General features: G+C 38.2%; 2 protein-coding genes and 1 long non-coding RNA gene across 16 annotated transcripts in view; 2 read left to right on the forward strand and 1 right to left on the reverse strand.

Moving 5' to 3' along the window:
• LOC108027594 (sarcoplasmic calcium-binding protein, alpha chain) overlaps positions 1 to 15,823 on the forward strand; it is a 169,918-nt gene that overhangs the window by 90,741 nt on the left and 63,354 nt on the right. For all 13 annotated transcript variants that reach the window (XR_007764823.1, XR_007764822.1, XR_007764821.1 and 10 more), the window contains exon 4: positions 11,750 to 11,830. Coding sequence is in view for 10 of the 13 variants with exons in the window: in XM_050889574.1 (XP_050745531.1) it covers positions 11,750 to 11,830 (81 nt within the window). In the remaining 3 variants the exon portion in view is untranslated. The remainder of the gene's footprint in view (positions 1 to 11,749; positions 11,831 to 15,823) is intronic.
• LOC108035848 (uncharacterized) lies at positions 1,042 to 9,736 on the reverse strand. Of its 2 annotated transcripts, XM_050889579.1 has the most exons (3): positions 9,579 to 9,736; positions 1,771 to 2,362; positions 1,042 to 1,710 (listed from the first exon to the last, which is right to left on the reverse strand). In XM_050889579.1, exons 2-3 carry the CDS (start codon positions 1,861 to 1,863, stop codon positions 1,342 to 1,344), a joined length of 462 nt encoding a protein of 153 aa, XP_050745536.1. In that variant the 5' UTR covers positions 1,864 to 2,362; positions 9,579 to 9,736; the 3' UTR covers positions 1,042 to 1,341. The 2 variants fall into 2 exon arrangements, with proteins under 2 accessions (XP_050745536.1, XP_016967083.1); XM_017111594.3 differs by lacking the exon at positions 9,579 to 9,736 and having other exon boundaries at positions 1,771 to 2,822.
• Positions 12,286 to 13,068, forward strand: LOC108035849 (uncharacterized). The gene is made up of 2 exons (XR_001768804.3): positions 12,286 to 12,859; positions 12,914 to 13,068. It is a non-coding gene; the product is annotated as an uncharacterized LOC108035849 (long non-coding RNA).

The following is a 15,823-nucleotide window of genomic DNA, read 5'->3' on the forward strand; positions in this document are numbered from 1 at the left end:
GGGTCTGGTGGATTTGGCAAAGCAGAGTCGCCTTTCTGTATGCCTCTTGCTCATAAAAGGAACTCTCCTTGTTGAATGCGCTTTTAAACCGTGCTCAATCAGTCTGTTGCGAATGGTGCGACTCGTTGCGGATGTGTTCATGTAGTTTTTAAGATCCTTCGAAGAAAGAAATGGCTCCTTTTTCGACTTCCTTATAAGGCTCGTGTCAAATTTTGTAGAAGTGGCTCGCTTTCTTCCACGTTTCTGCTGTTCAGCTTGATAGTGGATAGCAGAAAACACTTTTTTTTTTTTGAGCATTCTAATAGTTTTGCAATTTGTCTCATGGATTGGCCTTCTGCCTTTAATTTGAGAATTAGATTCCTCTCTACTATGATGCAATGTGTTTCACGACCCATTTTGAAGCTTTTAACAATATTAAATGATAAATTAAACAAAAAATTGCTATAATAACACTCCTTGTAATAAAAATACTGAAAACAATAGCTTTTATTTGAATTTAAACGAAGAATAACCACAGATTGCGACAAAATACAACCGCGTTTCTATTATTTTTTCCAACCCAAACACGAGGTCTTCTGACAAATTTCCATAAATAAGAAATTTGCAAATTGCAAATGAAAAGCGTTCAAAAAGGATATTGTGATTAAGTACCGTTATCAATGTTACCAACCCAATGGGTTTCATAAATATTCCTAAAGGTAGAACTTAAAAAAAAACCTTAAAGTGAAATAGTTATATTCGTTTCTAATATTTTTTCCATTACTGTATATAAAATAATTACAATTACAGCAAGAGAGCTTTTGACGTAATTCACTAAATAGACAATAACTATGTTTATACGATAGGAATCACGATTTCTTAAAAGCGCGATATAGAAATAACCCCTGTTTATAAGACACATATCATTTCGTCATTTGCTTTCAGTAGAAATACCAGACGTGTAAAATTTGATATTTTAGTCTGGTCTGTAAAAGTGTTTACAAAATGTAAACAAACCAAACAACGCTATGGATAAACTAAAATTCTTCACTTACAATCGGCAATAAGAACCGCAAAATTAATTTCCAAAGTTACTGAGTGGAGGCACAAAAGGTCGATGGCTTTATTAAAAGCAAGGCGGTTTTTGGTAGCCAGAATTCACAGGAAGCTGATGCAGACTTACGCGGCTTTAACAGCGACTCTCAGCCTGAGGACACCTAGACTGTGAAAATTTAAGAGCAGGCCAAGAAGCTATGCTTTTTGGGCACTAATGCAAGAGCCAAAAAATTAAAATTGTTTTTTTGAGAACTTACGAATGTCAACTACAAATTTGTTCCGTATGTTGCGTTCTTGCGCTACACTTCATAACTTCGTGGAAATGAGAAGGGAGACCACCAGCCACCAACCACCAGACTGGCAGTGCAACCAAATATTGGAATCTCCAGAATGCGATCCATCCCATCTTAAGGTACACCGTAAGGTATACATTGTTTCTAACTTTCCTTTGAGAATCAGTTCAAAATAAATGAAATATGCACTATTAGTTATGAATCTCTGGGCCTCGGCCCGATCCTTCGCCAGAACCTCGCGCATGCTCTGCACAAAGGTGGCATCTATTTCGCGTTGGGCCTCCAGAAACTCTTGGTTCTGCCCCTCCAGCCTGTCCAAGGCCTCCTTGTTGTCGTCTGACATGTTCTGAATCATCTGCACGACGTTTGCTTTGTCTGAAAACTAAGTGAAATCATTAAACATTACCATCGTGTTACCTTTAATGAGAATTAATATGCTTACTAGAAATTTGGCGGCTCTTAGGCATGGATGTCTCCACCAGGAGTTCAGCTGCATAGGTTTCCTCTGTCTCCTCTGCTTCGTTGAACACCTCATTGGCTAGGTCATCGAAGCCGTCGATGGCCACAAATCCCTCTGTCCACCCCTACAGCCTGAGACACAGGGCGAGTGCCACACATGTCCTTAGGCTTGTCGAAGTGGGCGCACGTCTTACTTGCAGTCCCACTGACTGCATAACTGCGCACATCACATCAAAATACGTTTTTTTTCTCCGGTCTTGTTCATGTTCGACTCTGCGAGGCCCTTGTAGATCAGATGCGTTTCGTTTTGCTATCGAGCTTGCCCTCTTCACCAGGCCAAGCAGCTCCGTAATTTCGGATGCTGACCAAAAAGATCTTTTCGATTCCATTGATTTTTCCTTAGTTATTCCCTTTGTTTTCGGAATTTACGTTTTAATTTTCACTTTTATGCACAGCGTTGCCACCTGGTCGGCATAGCGTTAAGTTGGTTGCGCACCACAAATTCACGCTTTCAGGCTGAAATCATAGTCAACTTTCGTGTGTTGCCGAATTCAATTGCGTTTATACACACACGGCTGAAAGCGTGAAATGATAGCGTGAATTCGGCATCGTATAAACACAGTAATAAACACATTAAGTAAGATCTTGTGTTTGCATTAGATCCGTCTGGAGTAACGGTATCTAGAATTGAGTGACTGGTTTTCCGAGAAAACCAATGTAATCAAACATTGGAATTACCAATATGCCCCCCTGCGTTAATACTGTATCTACTTTACTTTCTCCAAAATGCTTTCGTAAATGTGACTATTATAAACAAAACTACATAATTTCCCATTGCGTTTGAACAAATTTATGAAATTTCTGGGTATTAAAAGAGCCACTATACTATTTTATACAAGGATTTCAGAGAAACCGGCGACGGATTTGGGGACGATCGGTTTGGTCACTTAAATTCGATCGAATTCCTTTTTCGGAAAAATTGCCGATAAATGACTAGGGATGGATACATACACTAAATATCGAATATTAAATTGTTATCGAACTTTTTTTGACTTGACCATTTTCAAATAAGTTTTAAACCTAAATCAAGCTTTTTACGCAAAATTACAAAAATAATAATTAAAAGAATTGCGGCTGCTGAATTGAGTTTTTAACATTTGTAAATTGTCAAGAATTTTAAAATCAAATCAAATTGACATCTGCACGAATTCTTGCTCCAGAGCTCATGCGAAGTCAAACCTTCGAGAGAATCCCTAGAAGCTTCTTCGATTTTCTATAGCAAACACATGGAACGTAAGATAATTTAAAGTTTTTTTTTGCTGAAATTTTAAATATTGTTGTAACTTTTAGGTTTCGGTACAATTTTCGTCCTTATAAACATTTATAATGGGGCTTATATGCACATCCCAAAATCGTCAATCCCGCCATTGTTCCAGCTTGCCACGATTCTGCGGTTCCCCGCAGTTGGCTCCTTTCAAAGAGAAATTGGGAAGGACTGGAACCACAGTTTCTTCCTTTGATGGAAATCTTTCTTTACCCAAATTTTATAAAATTCGGCCAAACCAATAAGGCAGAGGTAACAAGAATGCGGTCGCCCCGAGTAAATCCTTTCGCAATGTCGAGATTTTCGCGAATAAAACAGAAAAATTTTGGATTTCATGATTTCTTCTTCCTCATATCCTATCCAGCAAAAAATAGGACATTTTTCACGAGAGTGCTGCCAATCTTTTGTAATTTTTTCTCAATAAATACAACTTTTCTAATATATAACTTTAACCAGAAATAGGTTTTATATTTAAGTACTACCGAGCTAAAAATAATTTGATAACTACTCCGAAATTTGGTATTTTAAAGTTAGAGCAAATTGGTACAAATGTCAGGCTGGACGGCTTGCAAACGGTTTTTTAGCTAACTTTTTCAAGACGGTTTATAAAATGCCTATTTTTACATATAACCCGAAGTAAATATAAAATTGTAGTATGCGGATAGTTCATAGATTTCATTAGTGCTGTCTTAATAAAAGTTTTATTCTTTGCAAGCATTTGTTAGTTAGTTTATTTTATCAAAACATCTGTCAAATTACGGCAGATTTAGAAATTTTTAAAAATTACGTCTGTGGCACCGAGATTTGCTTTCCGGGGGAAATTTGGTTGGATGAGATTTCTGTGTCACCCCCGATAGTCTCGTTTTATACCCTTGCAGAGGGTATCATGATTTAGTCAGAAGTTTGCAACTCTGCAAAGGACACGTTTCTGACTTTATGAAGTATATTTATTCTTGATCAGCACTACACTACACGAGTCGATATAGCTATGTCCGTCTGTTTATCTATTTCTACGCACAGTGGTCTCTCAGTTTTAAAGTTAACGGGCTGAAACATTTCCAAACGTCTTGTTTATTTAGCAGGTAGGAAAAATTTAAGCCGGAATAAGCCGGATCGGATTAGTTCTGAATTCCGAATTTATTTTGATCAAAATCATAACGATCGGAACACTTGTGGGAGAATAATTATAGTTTCAGTGTTTTTTGACATATTATTTTATACTATTGGGAGTATCATTTTTGGTATTTTTAAGAATTTAAAATTAATTTAATACAAATCGGACTACATTAAAACATAGTCAATCAAAGAAATAATAAAACAATTATTTAAATAAAAAACTATTTTTTTGTGTCGTTGAAGCTAGCAAAAATCTTTAATAATTTAACATGGTGTTACTAACATTGATTATTTCTTATAAGGACATGCATCGATTTTTAGCGACATGTGTTGACTTGTATTAATTTTATTATTTTGAACAGTCATTATCATCGTTCGTCCATCCAAACAATCTTTAACTATCCAAAATCAATAAAAATATCTAGAATCTCTTAAATTTATTGAGGGCTCGTCTGAGAATGAGTTTCAGAAAAGTGAGTTGATACAATAAAACTTATAAAGTTTTTCTGTAGGCAGAGGAGAAAAACAAGAAGTTCCCGTGATAAATAAATTCTTAAAATTTCCCTTCAGTTCAAAAAAAAAGAAAAAATTTTTCCTGCAAGTGACACGTCCCTTCGGAATTTATCGATTTTTTCATGCAGTTTTTACCTTTTCAAAAATTGAATTTAAAATACATACCTACATATTAATTTACTTTTTACTATTTTTTATTTAAATTGTACAATTTAAATTTTATGTAGTATTACAATTATTATTTGCAAGTCTATGTTTTTTTTTGATAATTTTTTTTTAATATTTGACATCGCTTTTTGGTCCGGGTACTCGGAATCCCTCCTGAAAAAAATAACGGCATGTGCCTAAAAAAACATGTTTTACTTGTATACGTGTATATTTATCTTTTCAAACTGTTTAAAACCAATTGAGGGATTTCATCACGACACTTTCGAGTCCCGGAACCAAAATTTTCTGGGTGATGTTATTAAACCTGTAAAAAATCCCAAAAAGAGACGTTCTTTAAACATAACAACATCTTCAACTTAAGGAATCAATTGATTAATATATGTATGTCGGCATATGCCGCGGATAAGCAATATAAAGTCGGCCAATGCATATGTAATTATTATACTTGACAATTATTTTTATAAGCGGAGAGTATCGAATTTACCACCGGTGAGGTGCGCACATCAGCAAAACGCTGACCATTCACGACTACAAACGTCGCTCAGAGGGCTCTTGTAATTGTACATACAACTAAAAGGCTGATACTCGCCGCCGAAATATTAATAACAGCCTATAAAAACAAATGTTTGTACTGCACGAATATTTATATATGTATGCTTTAAAAAAGGAAACGCGTTCAGACAAACTTACCCCCTTTTAAATCCTGTGCGATGAGATCTCGACGCTCCGGATCCTGGGATTTGCAAAATATTATATTGGATATATATGTTAATATACGTGCACTAAAAGACTGCTGCTCTTTAGAATACTAATTCACTAAAACACAAAAAATCTATATATGCCTGAGGCACGCGCCGTCCGTAACGCTGGTGGTAAGACTCGTCTTCGCTAATTGTTTATCAGGATCAGCACTACCGATTCACTTGATTTAAATGTATTTCATTGCACTTTTGAATGCTTCCAATGTTTTTGATTTTCACTTGTGTATTGGTTGTATTATATGCGGCTTTTTGCCTTTGGCATAACTTCCCTTTAGCTTAGATTGATTCGATGGACACATTTACATTGCACCACCACTTTTTCCAAGTATGCTGTTGGTCACTAAGCCTCTGATCGGGTGACTCGAGTCACGCGATGATTTCGAGTACTACAGCTACAAGCATCCCAGTATGTCGAATGATAGTTGATATTCCCTCCTTCTTTGATTATAATGGCGGCGATGGTCCGACACATGAAAATCTTTTGAGCTATAGGTGTGCTCCTCAATGGTTGCTGGATCCTGGTGGCTGATCCTGGGGGAAAGGACTCCGTGGACGACTGCACCTGGAAAGGTCGCCTTTCCTCGGAGCCGGCGGCTTCCGTCGGTGACGGCAGAATGGATTCTTTCTATTTTTTCTAATCGTGTAAGGTCTTTTATACCCTAGTAGAGCTTTTACTTAGTTGCCAGTTTGAAGCGGATAAACTAGGTGTTCCCACCTAGGGTTACTATATCTCGGTAACCGATATCTTTGGAGTCAACGGACGGCTGTTGCATTTTGCCGGCTACCGGGGTATGGTTACCAGTAGGTCGATCGTGGCCGTTGTTCTGGCCACGCGACACGAGTAATTTGCCGAATTGCTATTTCTTTTGACATTATTAGCCTAAGTGTGGTTTCTCAAATCCACCCCCCCCTCCGACTTAAAGTTGCTCTCTGAGAGCACCGGGCAGGCAGATTATAAGACACAGAAGATCTGTCTCTCTTTTTTGCCGAAATGCTTTCGTCGGTAGTCTTCTACGCTGCTCCGAATTCTCTGCTGACGTCAACAGCAGCATACAGTTTTGGGCAGAAAAAAAAACAAAACAGCTTTTTGCATTCGGACATGTCCCGGCGACCGGACTGCAGAACTGAACGGATTTCTTAACGGAGCACAGTAACTCATACAAAAACCACAAGTCATACTCGTCGAAAAACTTGCAGACAAAAATGCTTTCCATGTGTTAGTAAATGTCAAATACGCAATACCAAATGAATACTAGAGATTAGAGATACGACTTTTGGCAAATTCTAAAAATAAGCCACAACCACAAAAATTTAGACCTACCAAGTATTTTAGTTTTAGCGTGGACGAGATTTGCGATGCAATTTTTTAGCTGAGTGCTGAGTCAAAAAGGAGTCGAATCAAACATTTATTGGAGAGGTAGCAGTTACATATAACATTAGTAAGCAACCAAAACGATTATTGAACAGACTTAACGAAAAAGCTGCAAGTCGTACTGCTGCCAGGGAAGCGCTACCACTCGAAGATATGCAAGCGGGGTAAACCAGAAACCCTGCAGAGTGAACAACGACAAATGCGGGGCTACCAGAAAAAAGCTGTGCCGGCCGTGTGCAAAGAAGCAAATGGTTGGTAGTCGACATTTTTTTCGACTTTTGGAATTTTTTTTATTTCTAAAACTACAGAAGTTGAAGTCGCTGAAACTTTTAAAGCGATGTGCGTCACATAGATGGAGCAATGCGTACATACGTTCCGAATCGGTTTCAGTCATTTAGACAATTTCAGAGAATATTTTAAGTGTAGATTATTGAGTACTTTATTGGAAAACACAGCAAAATAGAATTCGCTGTTACTTATAAGGCAGTATCAGATCGATCGACCGATGATCGATGACAAATATGTAGTTGGCAGAGTCGAAGAGACTTAGATTTTTTCACTTGCCAGTTGTACTTCACCCAAGAAAGTCAGTCCAAATAAAACGTCATCTACACGGACAGACAACAGTAAGGGAAACAGGTCTATCGGTACAGACTGATAGGTCAAAAAATTTACACAGTGCTTGGAATTTAATTATTATTTATAAAAATAGACGTATTCACCTGTTGGGAATCGATTTTAAAATTATCAAGGACTGCGTTTCATTTCGATGACCACAAAAAGAACAGTGAAATTTACTTTTACATTATGAACTTACAAGATAAGGTAAAAAGGTGCGTCAAGAGATGCGTAGAATGCTTGAATAAAAAATAAAACAAGAAAGGAAGTTAACTTCGGCAACTAGTTGTCCGATTTTGATAAAATTGAACTCGAAATTCAGAACTAAAATAAAAAATGTTATTGCCAAGCTTAGAAGGTTATATGTTAAAAAACACCGAAGATATAATTTTTAAAAAAAATTTTTCCCGATAGTCCCTATGGATGCTATAATATATACTTGTCCGATCCGTCTGGTTCCGACTTATACTCGTATACTCGTACTACCTGCAATAGAAAGAAGACTTTTGGGAAAGTTTCAGCAAGATAGCTTAAAAACTGAGAGACTAGTTTGCATAGAAACAGACGGACGGGCAGACGGACATGGCTAGATCGACTCGTCTTGTGACCCTGTGAGGTGGGTTAAGAACTTGAGCTGCCTTCAGCGGAAGGCTACTTAGACCCTTGATGAAGAGGTAGCCAGGACCCCAACGAAACCAATAACACCCGAGTCCACATTGTAAATCAAAAAGAATATTAATAAAAGAAAAAAAAAATATTTTATTTTTATGTGTCTGCTAAGCGCTCAACCTGTGCTGAATTGGTGCTTTTTCTTCTGCTTATAAAAGCGCTCAAAAGAGTGCTTTAAAAGCACTGAATCTGCGCTTAATCTGAGTACTGCTGAATCCTAAAACATGCCTATGCCATTTTCAAATAAACAGTGATCAAGCTAGAAACACAATGAGAAATTTTCAGAAATCCTCGGCGCATTGTAACATTGCATTAAATTTTTTTAGAGACACCGCATATACGTCTAGTACACCAAATGACTATATTAGTGACAAAGGAATCTAATTACGTGAGAACGCTAGAGTCGAGTGCTTCGACTATCAGATTCCCGTAACTCAGCTTAAAGAGCCAACCTTGTAACGAAGAACTTGAGCGTAAGTTGTGTGGTGTTTTATTGTAATCGAAGAATGACATGTTTTCGATATAAAGTACCATATTTTAACAAACAGTTTTACATACCTTAACTGGTCTGGCTCTAGGTCTGATTGCTTTAAATTTTCTAAGAGCATTTATCTTGTTGGCTGTTTTTTTATAATGTTCTAATATGCTCAATGCATCAATTTCTGGCTTGTTACCGCTGCTCGTACAGTGGAAACCGAATGTTTTTATGGCTTTTAAATTAATGTACTGTATTGATGTCAGATCGATGTTCAGATACTCAGTTTAGTTCAGTTTATATTTTGACTTTAATTTTTCTCTTGTACATGGAATCTTCTCAAATAATTTTTGAGTCATACATTTATCTTACAAGCAGAACTTAGTTTGCAAAAACAAATTTTTATTCGAATTCAAAAAACACTAAAGCTCTATTTTGAAACATTAAAAAATTGTCGGCTTATTATTTGTACTGGACGTATAGGATATAGTGTTCGATACAATTTTTTTTTTTATTTTGCTCTACCCAAAATTGTAGGTGGTATTTTTTAAATCAAAGAGCTCAACTTTTGGCACGTTAATGGATATTGAAATAAAAAGAAATATATACACTAAAAACAAATCCAAGTGAACACCGAGGCCCTCAGTGAAGTGTTGAGTAAAAAATTGTCTTCTTTTAGTTATCACTTTTTCAAAAAATTTCACTATTTTTAATAATGGGGGTTATTTGTAGATACTTTTATACATATACATATATGTATGTAATAGATACTTACAGGTATTAATATGCAAAACAATAAACATTTATTGGAAAGTGTTAAATTAGTAAAATGTTGAATATGGAATGGTAAATCGAAACGTAATAGATATAAATTTCGATATTATGTTATTTGAGCAATGGTATAGTTTTTTTTGTGAGAGATTAGTCTTGATCTGTAGCGAGTGGCAGTATTTGTGATAGATGTACAATAGGGCGGTTCACATTTGTTTGGAAATTTTTAAGGTCCTATTCTCACCCGCCTGCGAATTGTTTTCAAAGTTTATAACTTATACGCTCATATGGGTGGCCCTTTTTTTATGAACTTTGCTTTTATTTAGTGAATCATCTCAGATTTTTAAGACTCATAATAAGTTTACGAGTCTTAAAATTAAAATTGAACTAGCAGTATACTAAGACCGCATTCTGGGTGAACGTCTTTCAAGTCGGTCGATGGGTGGGTAGGTCATTGCGACGAAGACGTTTAAGTCGCGATGTATGTTTTACACGGTGCCCCGGTGATTGTTTTCAAGATCTTCGACTGGACTCGCTGGTCTATGTCAATATTGCTATTGCTGGCATTCCCACATAACTTGGAGCCATACATAGCAGGACTTTATATTTTGTTGATAGGCCAATGAAGGCTGCTGTCCTTTAGCTTTAGGTGTGTTCTCTTGGCTTCAATGTGCCGGAGTGACGCAATTGCTTGCATCAATCATTTTGAGCGGCTAGGAAAAGCTGTATCATCAGTAAACGTAGATGTTATTAGTCGTGTGCTTGTCGGGTTGTCTGCTTATGTTGAGGACATATAATGTCCTAGCAAGCTACCGTGAGGAACTCCAGCTCCAACAGTGAAATCATCAAATATAGCAGTGTTGCACCTCACAACAAATTTTCTGTCGTACAGGTGACACTCTAAAAGCTTGTGGTTGTTGTAGGGGAGCACGGGAACGCGTTCCGAATTTCTGGTATTATCCGACAGGTTGGGATTCCTTCCTGGAGTCCTAGGTATGTGTTTAGCCGAGATAATACGCACTTTTAAAAGATTTAAGATAAGCATAAAACTAGGCTTATAGGTCTATACGACAAGGGGATTGTGTGGTCTTTTCTCGGCTTTGCTATCATTATTATAATTGATTTTTTCCATCTCACTGGATAGGGGCCAAGTTTGCAATGGCATTAAAAAACTGGGTGATAATGCAAACGGCGCAATATGAGAGCTCAATGATCATTTTCGGAGTTATATGGTCGCAGCCCGGTGATTTTTTCGGATTCAGTTGATTTTTAATAATGCTAACGATTTCGTGTGGGCGAAACTCAATTGGCACATGTTGAAGCTGATGCTCATACTGTAAGGTCGGCAAAGTAAACGGACTAGTGGCAGGATTTGGTTGGGAGACATTGTCAAGGTGGTTGGCAAACGTACTGGCTCTGTCTGCATCGCTGCGCGCCCATCCGCCTGTGGGATTTCTAATAGGCATCACGGTTCCTTTCAGTGAGCTCAGAGTTGGAAAAGCTCTCCATAGTGAGTGTTTTGTACTAGAAGTTTTAATTGCTCTATGTGGTGACTGTGAACATATGCTTCTTCTTGCTGTAGAGCCTTAGAAAGTTGACGTGGGGCATGTCTTAAGCTTTGCTTAGCAGTGGCGATCTCACTATCGACGTAAGCGTCGCTTTTCGAGGACGAGCTATTCGATTGTAGTTTTATCTTCTTTTGATTGCATTGTTTACTTTTAATTTGAGGTGTTGAAGCTCGAGCTGCAGAGACGAGTAAAGACTCCAGCGAATTAACAAAGCTGTCTACGTCGGCTTCATTTTTGCGATGAGGACTTAGGTCAATGTCAATGTCTGTATTTAAAACCATTTTTGTGCATTTTTTTTAATCAATTTTAATGCTTGTTCTGGGTAGCCTTGTAAAATGTAAAATGGTGATAGCTAGTTTTAATTTTTTTAGGCCTCCCTAGTGCACAATTTGCTGAATGCATTTCACGAACTTCCTCGCACTCTTATTATTAACGGGTATCTAAAAGTCGAGGACATCAACTATAGTGTTCTGTCTTGCTTTATTAAAAAACATTGGAAATTTTGGGAGAATAGTACCTTAGATAATAAAGGCAAATGTTGGTGTTTAATAAGTAAGCGATATTCAATTTAAAAATACATTTTACTTTGTTTATTTATTCTTTTAAGGATGGAAAAATATCTAATCAAGAATTTAAAGATGCAGTAAAAAAAACTTGTGTGGGTAAAAAATACGAAGAATTTCCACAGGTAAGAAATCATTTTTAACACATGTTTTGTAGAAAAAACAAAATATATAAATTAAGCTTATAAATTCTAAGATGATTTCGTTCTGCCCGCTATGACAAAATATTAAAACTTTTCGCATACAAAGGCGTGATGTATTGAAGCGTCAAGAATGATCACTTTTTAGAAAGTGTATTTATTTTGTTTAGTGTGCATGCAGCTTTTTAAAAAGTGTTAGGAGCATAGCTAAAGCTTTTTATACGAGTATGAAGCTGCCAATACCATTTAAATATTTTTAGGACTATATTCAATGCTAAGGCAGCAATAGTTTTTCTGCTAAGTGTGGACTTTTTGGTAATTCATATAATGCAAGTATATTATTTTATCAAGCTGTTTTGGATCGGTCTGACAAGCCACATAAAATATTCAGTTCAAAATTCTTTGAACGGAGCAGGCTTTAAAAAATGGGATAGGTTTTTTCGCGTATTTTCAGTTTAACTAGGATTAACTGCCGGTGCAATTTTTCCCAACGGTCACAATAGATAAAAAAAAAGTTTTCTTCTTACTCGTTCACTGCTTGTTCTCTCAAACCAATAATAATTAATATGCAATATTACTTTAAAATTTCAATTCTGTAGTTTACAGTGCATAAAGTTTATGATATGAGTATATTATACATGATGATGTCTAAAAAGTAAAATAATTTACCTGAAAAACTACACTATGCAATTAAAAAAATGTTGATCCTAGAGAAATTTTCTGTCGAAACATACAGCCTGCCACGTCCTACTTACAGCCTACCACGGCAACTGCAAACAACGCACTTAGCAATGTAGACAAAGGAAAATCAAAAAGCCATAAAGATTTGTAAAGAAATAGGTTCTTTTATTATTATTTTTATTTCACTCATCGATGCACTTCCGCAGCAATGTATTATGCATAATGATTCAAAAATTTGTTCATCATGATGCTCAGGAAGCAGAAAGAAATATGCAACTTTGCGGGCTCACTGGATTTATCAAAAACATTGCTAAGCTGTCATCTGTGTAAATTGTGCGTTTATTCCAAAAGCTTTTCAGCCCAATGTCACCAACTTTCTTTCTTCAGATCTTCTCCACTGTCGTACATGGATATTTGGATCTTTCTCAATCTAGTATTTTAATTACGCATAATTAAATTATTAGCGATGAGTGCTGCTCGCTCCTTTCGATTGTCATAATGAATAAACAATTCATAAATATATAATAAAATTACTAAACACAGCAGAACTGTTGAATAAATTATATTAGTAATCAAACATAATTTGTGTTGGTTAAAATGGCAGCACTGTTGTGAAAAATCCTATTTTGCTCGCGTCATTGAGAAGCAATATTTAGAAGGCCTGTAAAAATAGTACAATATTTTTGTTTACAATAATCATTATTAATCATTGCTAGTTTTAAAGGGTTGGCAAAGTATATCTGCATATGAAGGCATAATAAGGGCAGCTCGATCTTGAGGCCACCAATTTGGCGGACCTGTTAAAAAAAAAGAATTTTCAATTGAAAAAGATATTACGAAGTACGACTCTGCTGTCCTTTAATAAGACAAAACGGCTAGAAAGTGCTGTAGATTAGCTCCCGTCAGTAAGTACTTTACCGTTATTATTTAAGTACTATGTGCACTCTACAAAATTTATATCTACGTCTATTTTGGAAGTTGAGCATTTTATAAACCTTTTAAAAAATGGCTGTAGCCAAGAAAGAAAGAAAGCTTCGACAAGCCAAAGTTTGTGTACCCTTGCAGATAGAATAGACAATGATACTCTTCAGTTCTGGAGTCGGTTTGGTGTGATATTCTCAATGTAAGCAGAGAAGTAGGCGCAGCGTTGTTGACGAGGGGGCTCAGGGGGATCGATGTCGCTCGAAGAACTTGCGACAGCGGAGGGCTGCTGCGGTTGGCTTCTGGTCAGGTGTGGGGGACTGCTGCTAGGCTGTAAGTACTCGAAGAGCGAAATACCCCGGTAGACGAAAGAAAAAAATTCACACATGCAAGATCAATTAGTAAAACAGAGTTTTCACACTATTGTGAAAGAGTTCGTTCTTACTTAAGCCCAACAAAGATGTGCTCCCTAGGGCGCACTGGAGACTTCACAGCTGGGAGTTGGTAACAAAGCTGGAGAGCGAAGCACTGCGAGAGCGGTACAAAGGGATAGCGGTGCCGGGGTTGAGGTTCGCCGTACAGTGAGCCTAAACATTCCGCCCCGTGCAATCGCTAGCGTTGGAAAATAAGAGACCCGGTAAGTCGCCTACGCCTTAAGCTTGCGTGCAGGTGCCGGAGAGGATTCACCCGAACACCCTCTTTTGGGGCACTGGCAGTCCCTCGCCGACCACGTGGAAGCCCGGCTGGAAAACCTTAGAATAGACGTCCGCACCAAGGATGTTTAGCTCGATCTTGAGAAGCACCTCCAGCTTGATCGCCTCGTCGATCTTTGACTAAATCGTCGCCGTGGAAATACTCTCATATCCTACGTTGGTAGTCGGCAAACAAAACCCAGAGGCCATGAATTAATCGAAGGAGCTTGTCAGGGGGCATATGTTGATTAGTGCGGCGGTGACTTCTCCCCGGTCTTTACAATCACCAAAGCTGTTGGGATGACGTTGACTCTGTGACGTTGGAGAAAAGCCGCGAGTGACAAAGCTCGTGTGGGGGATACTGAGCTTGGTGGAGGGGCAAGCTTTTGTCGAGTTGACGTGATAATGACGTCGATAATGGTTAGGAACCAAGAAAGAAGAACCAACTTGGTCACTGGATGTTTGACAAAGCCGCGCGCCGTACGAATGTCGACTACGCGGACATTGCCATCGCTTCCCGGAACTTGTGGAGCTCTTTAAGGTACTCTTTCCTCCATCGAGTGCGGAATTGGAGAGACTTTAAGTGCTGCAACCGGTTCAGATTAGACTTGGATTCGCCCTTTACTTCGGGTTCCACTATGGACAGAAGAGGTCCGCCGACAAGAAAGTGCGCTGGTGTCAACGCTAAGGGATCAGGGGGATTCTCGGACATGGGAAGTAGCGGCCTGGAATTTGGACAAGCTTCTGTTTTTGCTAGAAGAGTGGAAAGCTCTTCAAATGTGTACTTTGATGGAAATGATCTTGCAACTCTTGACACCACCCTCCTATAGGCCGCCCATATCGGAGTCCCCAGGAGGAAAGAATTACCAGTTGAACTGTATTAAATGCGTATATTTTCCAGAAGCCGCGTTATTGAACATTCCTACGGTAGGATTATAGGATGTCGTTCATCTTACCGCAAATTGTCAGAGGCCGTTACGAGGCAGAATGATTACCCCTTTCTGGTCTAGAAAGGGGTTCAGGGAGAGAATGGAAATTGTTGTCGGCACAGAAAGCGATATTTGGAAAAATATCTGCGCCAAGTACAAATGGTCATGAGTCTTCCAGTGGCGGCAACGTCCTAGACCTCTAGACGGACCCCCAAAAGCGGTGCATGTGGTGCGCGAGGACGCGTAGTGCTCTATCTAATTTGGAAAAACGATCCAGGAAATCCCTTAGATCGCAGCTCCGTATGCCTTTTGCGAGGCGTCACAGAATCCGTGATGCTCTACAAGGCACTTTGGACGGAAAAAAACCAATCTTGGTATTCTTACCTGCTCTAGGACCGAATAGCTCTCGAAGAAGCTGTTCCACCTTTGGCCCAGCACAGTTAAAAGCTTGTACCAACCTAGATCCTGAAGCCAAAACTTTCAAATGGAACGAGCCAGCCAGCTGGGTCAAACAGGTTGGCAATTTAGATTTCCGTTTTCTCCATCATACGCCGACAGTTTTGTCTGTGCTCAAGAAAGTCTGTGGCCAGAAGAAGATTGCTTTGGATATAACTAACTTTGTGATTGTAGGTCCATGCGCGTAAGCAGGAAATTCTTCGGATTTTCCCATATTTGTCAACGCATTTCTTCGATATCAGCACTGTAGACGTATCGGAAATATCACCACTTCAAACGCAGCTTAGTAGTGTACTTTT

Source organism: Drosophila biarmipes, unplaced genomic scaffold (assembly GCF_025231255.1).
Source record: "Drosophila biarmipes strain raj3 unplaced genomic scaffold, RU_DBia_V1.1 ptg000004l, whole genome shotgun sequence".
NCBI classification, from domain to species: domain Eukaryota; kingdom Metazoa; phylum Arthropoda; class Insecta; order Diptera; family Drosophilidae; genus Drosophila; species Drosophila biarmipes.

Coding starts and splice junctions, on each gene's coding strand:
- LOC108035848 (XM_050889579.1), bottom strand. CDS start 1,863: ATGAGGTGTTCAACGAAGCAGAGGAGACAGAGGAAACCTATGCAGCTG. Junction 1,711..1,770: donor TAAGAGCCGCCAAATTTCTA/GTAAGCATATTA, acceptor GATTTCACTTAG/TTTTCAGACAAAGCAAACGT.